This window comes from Pomacea canaliculata, linkage group LG2 (assembly GCF_003073045.1).
Source record: "Pomacea canaliculata isolate SZHN2017 linkage group LG2, ASM307304v1, whole genome shotgun sequence".
Taxonomy (NCBI): domain Eukaryota; kingdom Metazoa; phylum Mollusca; class Gastropoda; order Architaenioglossa; family Ampullariidae; genus Pomacea; species Pomacea canaliculata.
The window spans coordinates 29,805,202-29,821,228 of NC_037591.1; the positions used below are offsets into that span (position 1 = coordinate 29,805,202).

Consider the following 16,027-nt stretch of genomic DNA (forward strand, 5'->3'; position numbering starts at 1 on the left):
CAGACAACATCATAAACTCTGTACATTTAAACAGATGATTATGAGGAGATACTGTTTAACTTACAACACCTATAAGCAGCAGCATCATTCTGAATTTTTTCTCCATCATATTCCCCTAGTCGCGTTTTTTTTGTGTGTGACACGAAATATCCATGTGGACTAAAACACAAGTGACTCTTTTAGTATGGAAAGCTGACCTCCTGTGAGACTACCAAACGATAGGATAGGTGGCCAGTTTGGTATTCAAACGACCGTTGCTAATGCGCTTCCCGACATCACGAATACTGTCGGAGTGCCGCCATTGCCACGCCTCGACACGCTTCGGCTCTTGGTGTCCGTGCCGGCCCCAGGCGCCGGGCCCCTGCCTAACATCATCAGCGCCGAAGCAGGTTCGTCATGTGACACTTTCACAAAGAGCAATAAACAGTTCGACGACACATACAGAACAAAATGGTACATCCCCTTCCATCCATCCTGTCCCTCTCCACCAGCATCCCTCCCGTTTCTGAACCCTCCTCCCGCTGCCTCCAGCAAAACCATACTGTCAAAAGTGCTCCCTTGAGACTGATCAACTTTGACCCCGTTCTGTCTCGGCAGCTGTTGTAACCTTCATTGCTTTTAGAGTAATTTTAATTCAGGATGACCGGCAGTTTTACGATGTGTAAAAAGAAAAAAAAAATGTGGCTGACTGCATGACTGCAATCGCGAGAGGACACGATGGAGAGACTGATAGCGCCATTTTAATAGAAGTGTTTGGAATGATCGTAAAATTATGGAGGTTTTCATAAAAGCTGCTAGGGAGCAAATAGCTGGTGCAGTCATATGCAAGTCCTCTGATTGTATAGTGGTTACCGACAGCATTAGGTTATGTCCCTGAGCACCACAATGCATTGCTAATGCAGAATATTTGATAAACAAAAAAAACATATCTGCAGGGTATGCAAGCGGTCTGCACTCTGTCCCTTGTTTTGTGATGTTATATAATATGTCCTATATCTTATTCATACTGATTTTCCTCAATCTGAGCGGGGTTTTCTTTCTTCTGAGGCATGTATAAATGAATGTATTGTGTAATTGTGTGCGTTTGACATTAGATATCTATAATAAGCTTATAACACAAAAGTGTACTTAATAACCTCAACTGTTTTTCTGAATAGCTGGTATGTGGTGTAGTGCTAATAGTAGCATCAGAATATGCAGTGCAAGTAGTAGTAGGAAAAGGCTTTATAATTCCATTCTTTTGCAGGATTTTTTTAAAAAGGGTGAGGTTTGTCCCCTTACCCTTTTTTTTTTTAAAGATCGTTTAAATGTTAGAGACCTTACTTTTTTCGGGTTTTCCGGGGGCGGTGCACTTCTCCTCTCCCTTCTTTCCCCGACCCTCTGTGGTACCCATTGCCGACGGCTGGGTCGACTTGGGGAAGTTTGTTGTCCTTTCTGGTATCGAACCGGCACGCCTCTCAGATGGGCGAGCTGTTTTCCCAACTTTTGTGCAGAAGGTATTATTATTACTTGAAGACACTTTTGATTCAACTTAGCCGCACCTTCCAACTCTCCCCTCGGTTATTTTTACGGTTGACAAGGAAGCCGGATATTTGGAGCAAGCAGTAGTTATGTCATCCTTTCACTCTCTGCGCAAAAGTGGGGAAGGGGGATAGAAAAACAAACGAAAACGAAAGACAAAAGTGTGACCGAAAGTGTGAGCGTAGCACGGTTCCAGGATGTAGCTGGTACAAAAAGCTCACAACATTTGCTGTAAGTGGTCCCAGGTGTCGCTGGATGCACTCAATTGCGAATATCAGATGCACAGCCACCCGTGGATGCGAACACACGGAAAACAGAGACAAGTATGATAACAGTGAAGGAAACACATAAATCGTCGTCCCCTGGGAGGAGGTGTGTGTGAGTGTGTGTGTAGGGAATCTTGTTCGTCTGTCTGTGAGGTGTGATGGAGACTCCACACTGCGATCTGTTCTGCGAAATAAAAGCTTTTATCAGAGAATTTGGTTTTTATTTAGTTTTTGGTTGACTGGTTGTTTGGTTGATTGGTTTGTTGGTGGTTGTTTAGTTTAGGCTTGGTTTAGTTTAATTTTTTTTTCTTTGTATTAGCGGACCAAAGCTGCTTGTTAAGACTAGACTAGGAGTGTAGATTATGCTTCATTGCTCTATGAAACTTAATGATCCACAACTGCTCTTAGGACACGAGGTGCTAAACACGTCAGCATCGCCATTATTGTCAGCAACATCATTTTCTTCTTCAGGAATTTCGATGTCGAGGATCTGCCCCATTGGCTCTCGTGGTTCTTCTTCTGCTGTAAATGCGATCGTTTTAAAGGAAATGGTCGTTCTTCGAGGTATGAACAATATTGATACTGTACGAAATTCACATACATGTCAAATGCAGTTAAACTTAACTTTAATTTTCTACAAAGTACAGACCATACAAGTCCTTCATTACGGATTTGTGATGTGGACTCCGCTGCTGAAACAGAAAAAAAAATCTGTTATTCGAAATCAGATGGGGAAAACAACTGAAAACAAATTTCCTATCGTTAACAGAAGATTAACAAGTACATACGAAGCAAGTTTCCCTCCCGAAGGGTTCTAAAAAAAAAACCTCTCTGGCAACAGTAAAGTAGTGTAAGATTGTCCCGTTTGGCCACGTGACCCGCCACAACTTTATCATCTCTAGACAGAAGATTTTCGCGAGTGTGGCGGCAAAGCACGGGAACTTCAACTATAGGCAAAAAAGCTCGAAGCTTGTATGTACATTTACATAGCTAGCCCCTTAAATTTTCTTATCATTTGTAGAAATGATGGGCTCACGCTGTACACCAACCGATAGACGAAAGATTCAAACACTGTTAAGGAGTGTAAGAATTTCTCTTTTAAGAAACATAATGAAGCAGACAGCGTAGTTATCGACTGTACAAGTAGGAAGATGCTTGGCTTTGGTGGGAACAAACTCCATGCTGACAGTTCACGACGCTCGCACTCGCACATTGACAGGTAAAAAACGAGTGCATGAGGGAAGCAAGGGAGGGGGAGGGATTAGTGTTTTACGCCGTGCCAGCATCTAAAGCGAAGTCACGGCAAGGTAGCCAGCCCTGTAAACAGATGCCACATGTAGAGAAAGACCAGCGTGCCAGAGACGAGAGCTGAACCAAGGACACCCAACCTTCACTGCATTGGTGACAGGCGATAACCGTTTGCACCACCGAAACAAAAACGCAAAAGAAGAAATTTTTGTCCCCTGTGAATCTCTTCTGATAGTCGGCACTGTAGGCTGCCCCTCCTGGTTCCTGCGTACGTCACTGCTGTACAGCGGAAGCTGATTGGTTTAATATCTGCTCAGACCTGTGGCTGGAAAACATTGCCCCAACCCTTGCCCTTCTAGCAACAGCTCTGCATCAATTGATACCTGATTTATCCAGGGAGGTAACAAAGGCGAATTGGACTCGGCCTTGCACATGCCGTACACTAGATACGGTGAGCCATGTTCACTGCCTTACGGCACCATAAGCAGAACCATTTTAACATGGGAGCACTTTCATTTTCTGTACAATGAAGCCTACACATACAAAAATGATTTACAACCAAATGAGGGCAACCTAGTTATACTACTGGCTGGCACGAGAGACTTTTTTTTTTCGTTAGTTTATGTGCTTTACTAATAAATGCGATCCGACATGATGCTGTTCAGTAACTGGCTGCAGTCCCCAAACCTCGCCAGACAAATTATTAACGTCCTCCGTCATTCCGTTAATAACCTAATCAATGGGAGATAGCCCCTTAATACATATTGACAAGAGACTTCTTTTTCTTTCGTCTCAGCTATTTAGTTCAGCTGTATCATTATCGTTTAGATAATGAGTATGATGCCACACGATGAAGCACGTAATAACTATAATAGTTACCTAGACTGAGCAGCATGCAGTCACCGGTAGTAGCCCTTGTAACGAACTTCGTGGAAAGATGCTATTGAAGACTTACGTGTCTTTAACTGATCTTATTTTACCTGCAGGTATATGATGTCCTATATAATATATATTCGATCGACATGTCACAGACAGAAAAGCTGATAACATGATTTATGCTGGCAATAAAAAAATGTACATGATAATATTAAACATGGTATAGATATCTAAAATAGTGTCACCCAAAGCAACTTTAAGTCATGTAGAGACTGACTCGCGTTCTGTAAACAATTTTAATCGCGCTTTCAATTGCAGGAGCTCTCCAGTGAGGAAAACCAAAACAATCCCTTTGCCTTTTGGAGTCGACGGTACGTGCGATATGTTCTTGAGTTCGAAAACAATGTGCCTAACATGTTCAGCTCATTAGGAACTTGTAATTTAATTTTATTGTTCATTAATTAAACCCGGTAAATAAAGTATATTTATATTAAGCATAGTCAAATACTGGAAATTAGAATGAGAGCTTCCAACTTTCGTTTTCATTTTTCTTGCGGCGAAAGACAAAATCAAGCACTTTAATTTATCAAAAGGACGGGCCTTCTCCATCCCCAAACACATGCTAACCAGATTTTTGTCAAAATAAAGCAAGGGCCATTGGGTGATTGATTTTCACATTTCTGTTTTCCTTTAGTGAAAGAAGACTTTAAATCCTTCTTTTTTACAAAATTGTCTAAGCAAATAACAATCTTTTCGATTAAAAACGTTATTAGGAGGCTGAAGGAGGAGCGAAAGTTAACTGTTATTGCAAGTAATATAATTATAGAAAGAGAAGAGATGCATTCCAACGCTTAATATAATAATAAGAATAATAAAAAGGGCAAGGGCTCATTTGGAACAGTTTCAAAGAACCTTAAGCGCATTGTAGATATCTTGTAAGATGTGTCCCATATAAAACCAGAGCAAAAACATCAAAGTCCAAATAATATTGACAGACATGTGTGATATACATTTGGCCAAGTAGGTAGGATAGAAAATTATCAGTTAAATGGATAGAGGTGTTTTGGTAATAACTTGTAACAATAGCCTGCTCATCTGTAGCTTCATATAGAAATTGGAGGTCTAAAATGAAATGTAAACTGCTGAGTGTAAAACAATGAAAACTATCAAACAGAATTAAATGCAAAGATAAATGAAATATGAAAGAAAATAATATGTAAAAAAATTCAAAATTTTAAGATTGAAGTTTAAGAATAAAAGGTAAACAAAAACACAGCATCTGTACTTTTCACATCTTTATTTTTATATTTCTTTCTCGTAATCATGCACATTGCATGTTTGTGAGAATCATGTTACCAAGGATATAGGAGCTTCAATATTATAGAGAGAACTTTTATCATGGCATACAGTCTGACAACTATAGGATATGCTAGTTGTTATCAATGATATCATTAATGTTTTGTAGCCTATGGGCCATTGAATTTGTAAAAGTAAAGTGTGAAGAAGAGGAGTCTGGAACTAGCACTGATAGTTCTGAAAAGTGTTGATATTTTAATGCATCAAAGCACATGTGAAAATATGATGAAAAAAACCAGCTTTAGGCAAAGGATGTTTTCCTTGTAATTTTCAGACACCTTAAACTTTGGTGAACTCCAATGGCAGCTCAGCATAGTCTCGAGCAACATTTAGTGAATAGAGTCATCAAAAGACTTCTGCAGACTCAAAATGGCGAAGATACACTAGCGTCTTTAAATAAGCAACTTGCTCAAGAATGCAGATTAACAGACGGAGACCTATTGAGAATTCTAGAGAGGTTTGGTGGTACTTTTGAGATTTCTTATGGTCCGATCAATTACACTGTTAAACTCCGACCACGCTTGATTTTGTGTCCAGCCCACAGCCGCCAGAGTGGTTCATGTCCACCCGGGTCTTGTAATGGCCTGCATATTTGTAAGTTCTTCTTATTATCAGGGTGTTGTGTCCATGGGCAAAGATGTCTTTTTGGCCATGATTTGTCTTCATGGCATAATACACCAATACTCAAGAGTTACATGCTGGATCACCTGAATATTACAGAGCTTCGAATTGTACTAACAATACCTGAGAATCGCTGCCAGGTGACAAAACCTGAAATATGCCATTATTACAACAAAAAGTCTGGCTGCAAAAAAAAAAACAGCTGTCGTTCACTGCACATTTGCCGTCCATATGTTTTGAGCAAATGCAAGTTTGGTAAAAACTGCAGACGGGAACATGACATTTTCAATGAGCAGGTAAGTACCAAAGGCAAGATATATCAGTCAACATACATTGTTTTATCATGAAATTTGCATGCCAGGATTTTTTTCCTGCTTTGGTGATACTCTTATAGAACAAAATTTAAATTTTTTAAAATTGTGTCTCTTTAGTTGAAGAAATAAATAACAATGGGCTGTTTTTAAAGTGTCATTTTATATATCTGAAGTCATAATCATGAATATTTGCTTAAATTTTTTTTCTATACCAACAATGACCAAATTTTTTTTTTTTTAATAGGTACAAAATGTGCTGAAGCTTTATGGTGTTAGCACTTCTCGCCCACCAAGATACATCCTTGATGAGCTGAGCCAGTATGAGGAGGATAGCAATTACAGTAGTGGCACTGAGGGGAGCTATGCCGATGGTAGTGACGTGGACAGTGTTGAAGAAATTGATTATAGCTATGTACCCGACAGAAGTAGGAACTCAAGACTTCAGAAATGTCGATCCACACCAAACCTTGCCAATCGTCAGACCATGGCACTAGCTAAAGGTAGAAACAGATTCCGACATATTTCTAAGCAATGCAGGTTTCATTTGTTTCTGTCTCTTTATATATGAAAACCTTTTGCATAAGGAAGAGATGGATTGCACTTGCATGCTGAATCAAATGTATTTTACCAAAATATCTTCTTAAATATTAATAATGTTTTTGAGCAAACAAACCATTTTTCAGCAATTGCTAAAACTAGATAGCACTCATCTAGTCATCAGATATTAGGTGCATTTGACATTTGTATTTATCAGGCATATTTCCTGCTGAATAAAGTTTGAAATAATTTCACAAACAGAGCCAAGGCATCGGTTTCCATCCACCAGTCGGAGAGGTCATCGGAAATCAGCTAGCCAGAGCAGTGATGATAGCATCCCTCCAGTTAGGAATTCAGAAATCTGCTTGTATCATTTACAGGTAAAGCAAGTATGCTTTTTTTCCTACTATTTGCCTGTTCATTGGTCTACATGTTACCTGTTATTACATGAGTGCTACTGAGATTTGTAGGGATTTAGTAGGATTTAACTGTGGATGTGATCCATTTCCACTCACTGGTTTTGCAGTTAGCTAGGCACAATTACAGGCATATGACTTATACAAATGCTTAACTGGTCAACTGAATAGAGGTGCTATAAAAATGACCCAAGTAATTAAACATTGTCAAATATCATGCAACAATCACTTCTTTTGTGTCAGAGCAGGTGGTTAAATAATAAAAAATGTGCTAATAACTGCATGTTGTCCAGTAAGCTCTCACATTTCTTATGACTTATTTCAGCTATCATTTCTTATTATAATTTATATGAACTTCTTACATCACTAGAATAGTGCTTCACATTGATTCACACATTCACCTGTGTTCAGTGATAAATATCATGCTTGAAAAGCACACATTCATTGAGTTAACAGGACAGCTCATGTCCAAATTAAAAGAAACAAAGAAAAAAATATTTTAGGATATTTTGCTTAAAGGGTTATAAAGGACTAGCATATTCAAACTTGTTTCAAATACAATCTCTATTTTGCCTTGCCAAATTTTAAGCACTTCTGTCAGTAAGCCTGAAAAGTGTTTCTATGTTGACATTGTCAATTCACCAGTTTTTGGTGTCTGTCAACTAAGTATTTTAGCAATCTAAGTGTAATAGTCTGCAAATCACCATAGAATGGGTCACTGCAATAGACAACAAGCTCTTAGTAAACTGTATTATCTGCATGGTTATTCAAACTTTGGGCATACAAATTTTTAACATTTGTATTACAAAATACTTTTCTTTCTTTTTAAGGCTGCTTGCACTTATGGCCAACACTGTTACAAGATTCATGCTGATGGGAACTTTCTCTGGCAGTTTATACATTTTTGTGACATGGATGACCAGGAGGGCTGGCAGACCTTTGATGATAACAGCAACAAACACTGGAAAAATTGTTTTCTCAGCCAGATTTAGAGGAATGCCTTGTTGAGATGTATAACCTAAATTTCTTATAGATCTCATTATTTCTAGTCAAAATATAAACATTGTGTTATTAGATAATGCTGGATTTAGTGCTTTATTTTGATGACTTTTGAAATAGTTTTAGAATTTGTTACCCTATAATTTATTGTCTCTCTCACTATCTGTCTAACTGGATGAATTTATGTATGTGTGGATCCGTAACAGACACAATGATACAAAAAGATAGACGAATATATTGGGAAGTAATTTTTTATATGTATGTGTGTGTATGTTAATGCTGTGTTTTCTGTACATATAAATTGACAAGATTGATGCATCATAGTTTTTGTTAATGAGGTTGAGATTTTAAACTCCATGGCAGATCATTAAATTGTGTAGTGAAAAGAACATCCACTCTGAAGGAAAATGTTAATTTACCAACTCAATTCCCTTTATGCCATAGATATGTCATAAAAAAAGAACAGGCATCTTCAAAGATTGTCATTTTCTTCTCAGGAGTGGGGAAGTTATGAAGGTGAATTTCGAAAGAATGATAGCGAAATCCCATGATTACAAGTACAATGTTCGACGACTTTCTACTCCATCTTCGATGTCTCCAGCATTGCAAAAAAGAAAGAGCAGATTTTCACCTGTTGGTGTTACCTGGATGTGGTACTATCAAACAAAAGATGGTCATTGGCACAAATTTGAAGAGGTAACAAATTGGGTTCCGAACAAATTTATTACTAATTGTTTTTGTTTAGTCATTTGATCATTCTTTTTACACATCAGACTATTCTTCTTGAAAGATGATATCTCTTAAACAACAGTTTATCTCATGTATTCTTTTGTTTGGCCAGAATAAGACCAATGCTGCACTGACTAGTGACAGGCTTGAAGCATATTATCTTGAAAGCCCAGATTCACGAAGGTTGGTATGATTGAAGTAAACTTCAGAAAAATGATAATGACTAACACAAGAACAGGTGAACAATGCAAACTCAGACGTAGACCAATGTACTTGCCAAGCAGCAATGGACAAAGAGTTCGTCAGAGGTTAGTGTTTGAGTGAGAGAGAAAACCACTAGTAAGATCCTAAAGAAATGTCCTGGTCCTTTCAGAACTTGAGCAGTCCTTGCCAGTCAGGGACCTGATATAATAAGGGCTGCTGTTACCTTGCTTATTTTTGCATTTTAAAAGCATTCCTTTTGATTATCAGAAAATTGCATGCACAAACGAGAACAGATGATTGCATTTATCAAGAACATTTTTCTTTTAAAATCCTCTGGTCCTCTGTTTTTAGTCCTACCAATAATACCGTAGTAATACAGCCAAGTGACTTCACCTCTCTGGGAGTCTTTCTTCTGACAAACACTGAAATTCAATAAATGCATTTTCATTTATAAAGTACTAATGGGTAAACTTTTCTTCAGACTCTCTTTTGTTATTTTCCTTAAATAACATCCGAACTTTTCAAAATCTTAATATTCCCATTCCTAGAATAGACCTTTTTAAATCAAGTCTGAAATATTCCAGGAGTGTGCTGTAGAATAGCCTCCCTCTCCATCTTAAGCAAATGAACTCCCTGAACTGCTTGCAATGCCAATTACTAAAATACATATACCACAATGTAGAATAATTTAATGAGACCTCCTCCAACAAAGATCCTAAGCCATAAAACATTAGAGATACATCCTGACTCCAGGATCCAACCACCACTTTTTTTTAAAATTCACTTTCCCCTCTCTTTTGATGTCATACCTTATGTTTATTATTGCTTATTTTCTTAGTAATTAGTTAACTACTTAGCTTATCCTTCTGCTGTAAAAGGCAAGGACTAGATGAAGAAAAGGTCCAGCTTATTCTACCACCCTCATTAATAAAGAATTGTCATTGTCTTTTTACATGTTATGCACAATTAACAGGAGTGCTTTTTAAAATGCAAAAACAAGCAAGGTAACAGCAGCCCTAATTATATCAGGTGCCTTACTGGCAAAGAGTTGCAAGCTGGTACATTGGTTTTTGTCTCTGTACCATGAGATTGCATGTATATGTTTATTGCCCATTTATAGATATCTACAATAAGCAAACACGCTATTCCTGCGAGATATATCTAACTGGGCAGTGCTGCTTCAGTCTGCCTCTAGGGGCCATAGGTATGACTGTTCATCCTCTTCAAGCTTGGGCACAAGGCACTCCACTCTCTATGAAGACATCACCAACTTTTCAGCAGCAGTCACTGTTAATGGAAAGCAGCAGTAATTCATTACAAGGAATGCATCAAAGTCAGCCTTATGATATGATTCAGGTGAACACTTTATTGGAACTGTTCTTTTCTGTTCTAAATAGAATGGGAAAGTGTTTTGTTGGTGGCTGCAATGGTATTTTTCTTTTCTAAGCTGTAACATGGGAAACAGAAGTGGTAATGGTAATGCTTGTGGTAGGGGAAAATACTGTGTGTGGTTTGTTGGGGTTTTTTTCGGGGTGAGGGGGGCAGGTTTGGCTTGGTAGTTGTCAGTAAGAGAGCATGAGGCTGGGAAGATGCATATGGTCTACAGTCCTTGGTGGGTAGTTGACTACATTATATGTATATAAATGCACCATGCTTAAGTTATTTGTTAGTAAATAGGTGTATATAAGCTTGCTTAATCCTATTTTTCTTTTTTTTTTTTTCTTTAGTTGAGACATAATGAGGAGGAGTTTCAAATGATAGAAAAGCTTTTCCGACAAAAAATTGGCAGATCATGCATAATTCTTCATATCTTCAAGATTAGGAATGAAGCAAGACAAAGCCATTTTCTGGAGTAGGTATTTTTGTTACCAGTTCTCACAAATGTGTTATATATATTTATATGTATCTATTATATATGTAATGGACAGGGGATGTATGGGTATCAGTGTTTATCATTATACACACAATAAACAAGGCAAGAAAAATGACTTAGTCTTTTAGGGAGCTCATAGTCAGGGTTATTGTTATTATGTCAGTTTTAGCATTTAGTTGTCTATCTCATTAGAGACTTAAACTATAAAAGAATCTTTTGCATTATAGTATATTTTGGTTCTTCTAGAGGTAAATGCAAGTATTTTCTCTTTGATACAAGCCAGGTTTCTGATCATTTAAACAATTGTGTAATTTATTTATAACAGACAAAGCTTTGCATCTTTAATGAATATGTTATAAGAAAACTTCTTGTATTATATGTTTTTGTTATGCCATATTCACTGACATTGTTTCGTTAAAATCCAATTTTCATGTGGAAAAGTTATTTATGTTGTCATCTACAAAGCTCTTTGACAAATGAAGTTTTTGATAAAGGTAGCCAAAGTTAGTCCTCATTGAATAAAATATTGCACATTAATATTTTTTCCTATCATATATTCATTCAAATAACCAAGAATTGTTTTTGCAAGGTAAGATATGGTCAGTTGAATGTATGTTAAAGTGGGGAGAAAATTATATTTTTCTGATGAATCGAAAAACCTCTGCAAGATGCTGTTTTCCAAAATCTGGATGAATAACCCCTTCTGAACATGCCCATCAACAGAAATTGAGTTTACGTCATGCCTGTACCAAAGATACAAAGATACACCTAATTAACATATGATCCTGCCTTTCTCGTTGGCTTAGGCCTTGATGCCATTAAGGCATGCAGGTGCAATCATGATGTTGACTTCTTTCTATACATGGTGATGTTTGCAGATGTGTATTGTGGGAAATGAAGTGTGTGTGTGTGGGTGGGTGGGGGTTAGAGTATTCCCTTAGATATTGGGAAATAGTACCTTATTTTGCATTACACATTGTCACAAAAAAACATTCACCTCTAAACCTTAAAAAAATTAAATTATTTTAAAGGTCTAGGGAAGTGCACAATCATTTTCTGTATGGTCTATTGAATGATTCACTCCATTTATGTGCACATGATTAATGTTTACTAATGTTTACTACAATAAACAATACTGTTGCTGTTGCACAGGAAAAGAAGAGCAATGTCAATGATGGCAGGAGGTAAAAGGATATTTGAAAAACAAAACTTATTCTATGGAGCCTCAGCCATTGGAAAACTCAAGAAGAGATGTCAGAAAGGAGTGAAATGCTCTCCTCCAGAGGGTTCCTTGGTCTTTGGCAATGGATGTCACTTATTTGACTCAGCAGGAAAGGCTGACAAGTGCAGTGGTCAGGATGGTCAACAACGCCACTTGTTAATTGTAGATTGTCTTGTTGGTGATTTTGGGCAAGGGTTTTCCGGCCTGCAGTCACCTCCTTGTAAACCTGATGGAAGCTGGTATAATTCATGTGTTGATGATGTATACAATCCAAAAATCTTTGTTATTTTTGAAAAATCTCAAGTTGTTATTCGATACTGGATTACCTATATGTTCGCATAAAATGAAAGTAAATGGATAGCCAGGCCAAAATAAAGAAAAAGGAAATACCAAACAATTTAGAGGCAAAATGAAGAACCCTGGCCCAATTTAGAAAAAAAAATGAATAAGGTTTGAAAAATAAGGCAGTTTGTCAAAGTAACTAAAAAAATACAAACTTCAAAATATAATTAATAAAGCACAAGCAAAAGACGTTTAGATTGCAAAAGAAAGTGTTCTCATTTTGGTGTAAGATTTTATGATTTAAAAAGGTGTTTGCTTTAATAATGCCATGTCTATAATCATGGCACAGAGTAAAGTGTGGTTCCATGAATGTGAGTGGTTTTTATGAAAAAAAAAAATCTTATGGTCATTTGACTGCATTTTTCTGGCTGCTGTTATCACAACAAATCTGTTTTTTCTTTTCAGCATTCTAGTTACATGTATTCATCATAGGTTGGGCACCTTATTTGTGTAGCTCAAGTGATGTGCTGCTCATTGTTAATTTGATTTTGGTAGAAAAGAAACCTCATAGATTCATTAATCTAAATGTTTCAACTGAATTGATGTGCAGCAGCCATATGACCATTATCTTCTTCTATTTCATTAATCTCAGCATCAGTATTAATATTACTATTACTATTAATATTACTTTTTAAGAAGTATTTCGTGCTGTCTCAACACAAACTTGTATTGCTGGAGTGCTGGCAGTAGTTTTTTTTTTTTTTTTTTTTTCAGTTAACTGCTAAAACGAGGCATGAGACTACAAAGCTTCCGGTTTAGTCCCATTCTTTGTTTAGGCTCGCAGAGACTAACAGCGGAGAACTTCGCAAGAGGCCAAGCGTTGGTCTTGGCAGACAAACAGCAACCTGTACACGTCCCTGGTCTCATAGCCATTTGTATCTCATTCTAATGACTCGGTTGTCGTTTAGCTGGGCACTTAACTGTTGTAGCGTGTAACCTCTGGGCAAACTTGGTCTGTAACTTACATGTAGCACTCTATAGTAGTGTGCTAAGTTATTTCTGTGTTTTTGTAGAAGACAGGCGCCGAACATCTCCCTTCCTCACGCCTGCTGCATACGTAATAGCCGGCCTTGAACTGTCCACCTGTGGCTACCGGCTACTGGGCCTAGTGATACACCCCAAGTTACGAAATCGTCTGACCCGGTTTACTCGGGTGTCTTCCCACTTCCTTCCCCCCATAGTGCAAAATCGCCGCAAGATTGAAGCACTTTCGTACTTAATGAATCATCCAAACAACCAACTTGAAGGAGGATAAGATCTGGAGTTTGCGGCAATTTCGATCTTTGTGTTATTGCGCGTGGCCATAGAGGGACTGACGTGTCGGTTATATATACAGCATGTAAGTATGGCCCTCCGATCTATTTAGTTATTTTTATTTTGATAAAGTATGTATAGATATTGATACAAGTTCTAGGATGAGGAACTTTTTTTTTTAAAACTACAGTTTTGAACTTTTTAAGAAGCGACCTTACTTTTTGAAGTTCTGAGAACTATTTGTTTTTTAATGCCAGCATTTAATGAAACTGGCACATGGTCTAGCATTTCGTTATTTTAAATTTTAGAGTACTGCATTAAACAAATCTGATGTCTTTTTAGATGCCACTAAAGCATCCTTTGCAAATTTAATCCAGCAAATACTGGGATATTCTGTTATTCTTAAACATTTTTTTTATATACAATTTATATACTATGCAAATATCCGAAACAGTTGATATATTAGCTGTATGCATGCACACACACACTATATATATATAGTATTACTACTGAGAAAATTCTAATTTTTTTGAAAATCAACTAGTGATTTTTTTTAATGTGTGAACAAATTTTTGTTCATTTTGCTCACCTAGAGATGGTAGTTTGCTAGAGATTTTTATTGTGTGCTTCACTTTTTCTTATCTTTGACACATCATAGTTAGTTGTTAGCTGCCTTTACAATGAAACTGAAAAACTAAACTGGACAGAGACAATTTGAAAGTTTTATTGTTTGATAACTGAGGAGGAGAGAACTTGTGAAAAACCAGTTGCAATATAAGAAGAGCATATATTGTTTACATGTTAATTATCAATAATAATGATGATGATGGAATTTATATCGGTCATTTCCTCACACGGAGGCGAGCTCAGTGTGCTTTACAAGACACAGGGACCAAAACTGCAATTCATATAAAACTATAAATTGATATGCACTCAATATAACTTATGTTTTGTTTCTTTATATGAAATTTTTTGAAAATAGCATATAGGAAGATGGATATTAGGAATGTGTAGATCATATGACATCTCTGATCATTTATTGCCTGTGAACTAAATAGAGGAGCAACCGTTTTATAGTTTCCTTTCTAAAATGTACTAATAAAGTACAAAAGCAATTAAGACCAAGTCTAAAAGCAAAATAGTGCATAATATGTATACAGATTAACAGAAAAAGTGACGTGTTTTTCTTTTTTATTATGCTGTCTTATTTTATTGGTATGATATTCAATCAGCTTTTTCTACTGGGAATTTTGCAGATGGCATACATTTACATTTATAATGGTTTTCTATATTATTTCCCTTGTAATAAGTTGTAATTGGACCCCAGTCTGAGGAAAGTTACATGTGTGGTGGGGACAAGATGTAAACAGATAACCTGTGATCTGTACTGCTTTTGGTAATGTTTGTCGTTACAGAAGGAAAAAACGGTTACACCGATATTGTAGATGACAGTGTTTTATGCCATCAGCAACTGAGGCAATAATCATGGCATGGCAACCGGCTCTGTAAACTAGGCGCCACATTTATAAAGAAAACAATATCTGATATTGAATACAAGAACACTTATCTCTACATTAATGTAGTCATGTCAATGTCTAGACTTTGTATACTGTCTGTATACAGATATTTTGGGGTCAGTACAGTTGTGGAATGTGCATCCATACATTTACCTTGAAATAAATGAATTTTTATAAGATTCCTTATCGTCATTGGTTGATCTGTGGGTGTCTCTCTCTTTCACTGTTTGTGTGTGTAACGCCATTTTTTACGGTTTAGATATAACTGTTAAAAAAAACAAAACAAGAAGCACGACCTGCATGGTGATCTCTGATGGTCTGGTAGGAATCCTTGATGACAAAACCTTCAGGCGCAAAGCCGCCATTTCACACGAAAACATAGTGTCTAGTAAGATATATAAACGTACCTTCTCGATCGTGTTTTCACAAGTGTCTGGTTTGCAACTAATTCGTCCCTGGTTTTCTCACGTTTACGATGGCCAGTGTGGCCTTTTAGCTGCCAGGCTGTGAATGATAGCAGATGATTTTAGTGCTTTAGAAAGGAGATATTGCGTAACGATCGGGTGGAAGATATAAGGTCAGTAAGCAGAAGCAGCCAAACTACAGAGTCGTGGAAGCGCTCTGTCCGGCGGGTCTTTCTTTGCTCAGGTATCACCACAGCCTGTAGTTAGCATAACAATATAATTAAGCGACTTTAATGGTAGTCCCATGAACTTATACAGTCGGAAGTCA

General features: G+C 37.2%; 1 protein-coding gene across 1 annotated transcript; it reads left to right on the forward strand.

Moving 5' to 3' along the window:
- Positions 1–4,239: 4,239 nt before the first annotated feature.
- LOC112555687 (poly [ADP-ribose] polymerase 12-like) lies at positions 4,240–15,474 on the forward strand. Its single transcript, XM_025224170.1, has 9 exons — positions 4,240–4,282; positions 5,542–6,184; positions 6,447–6,702; positions 7,001–7,119; positions 7,986–8,144; positions 9,049–9,191; positions 10,272–10,443; positions 10,815–10,939; positions 12,113–15,474. Exons 2-9 carry the CDS (start codon positions 5,567–5,569, stop codon positions 12,522–12,524), a joined length of 2,004 nt encoding a protein of 667 aa, XP_025079955.1. The 5' UTR covers positions 4,240–4,282; positions 5,542–5,566; the 3' UTR covers positions 12,525–15,474.
- Positions 15,475–16,027: the final 553 nt, after the last annotated feature.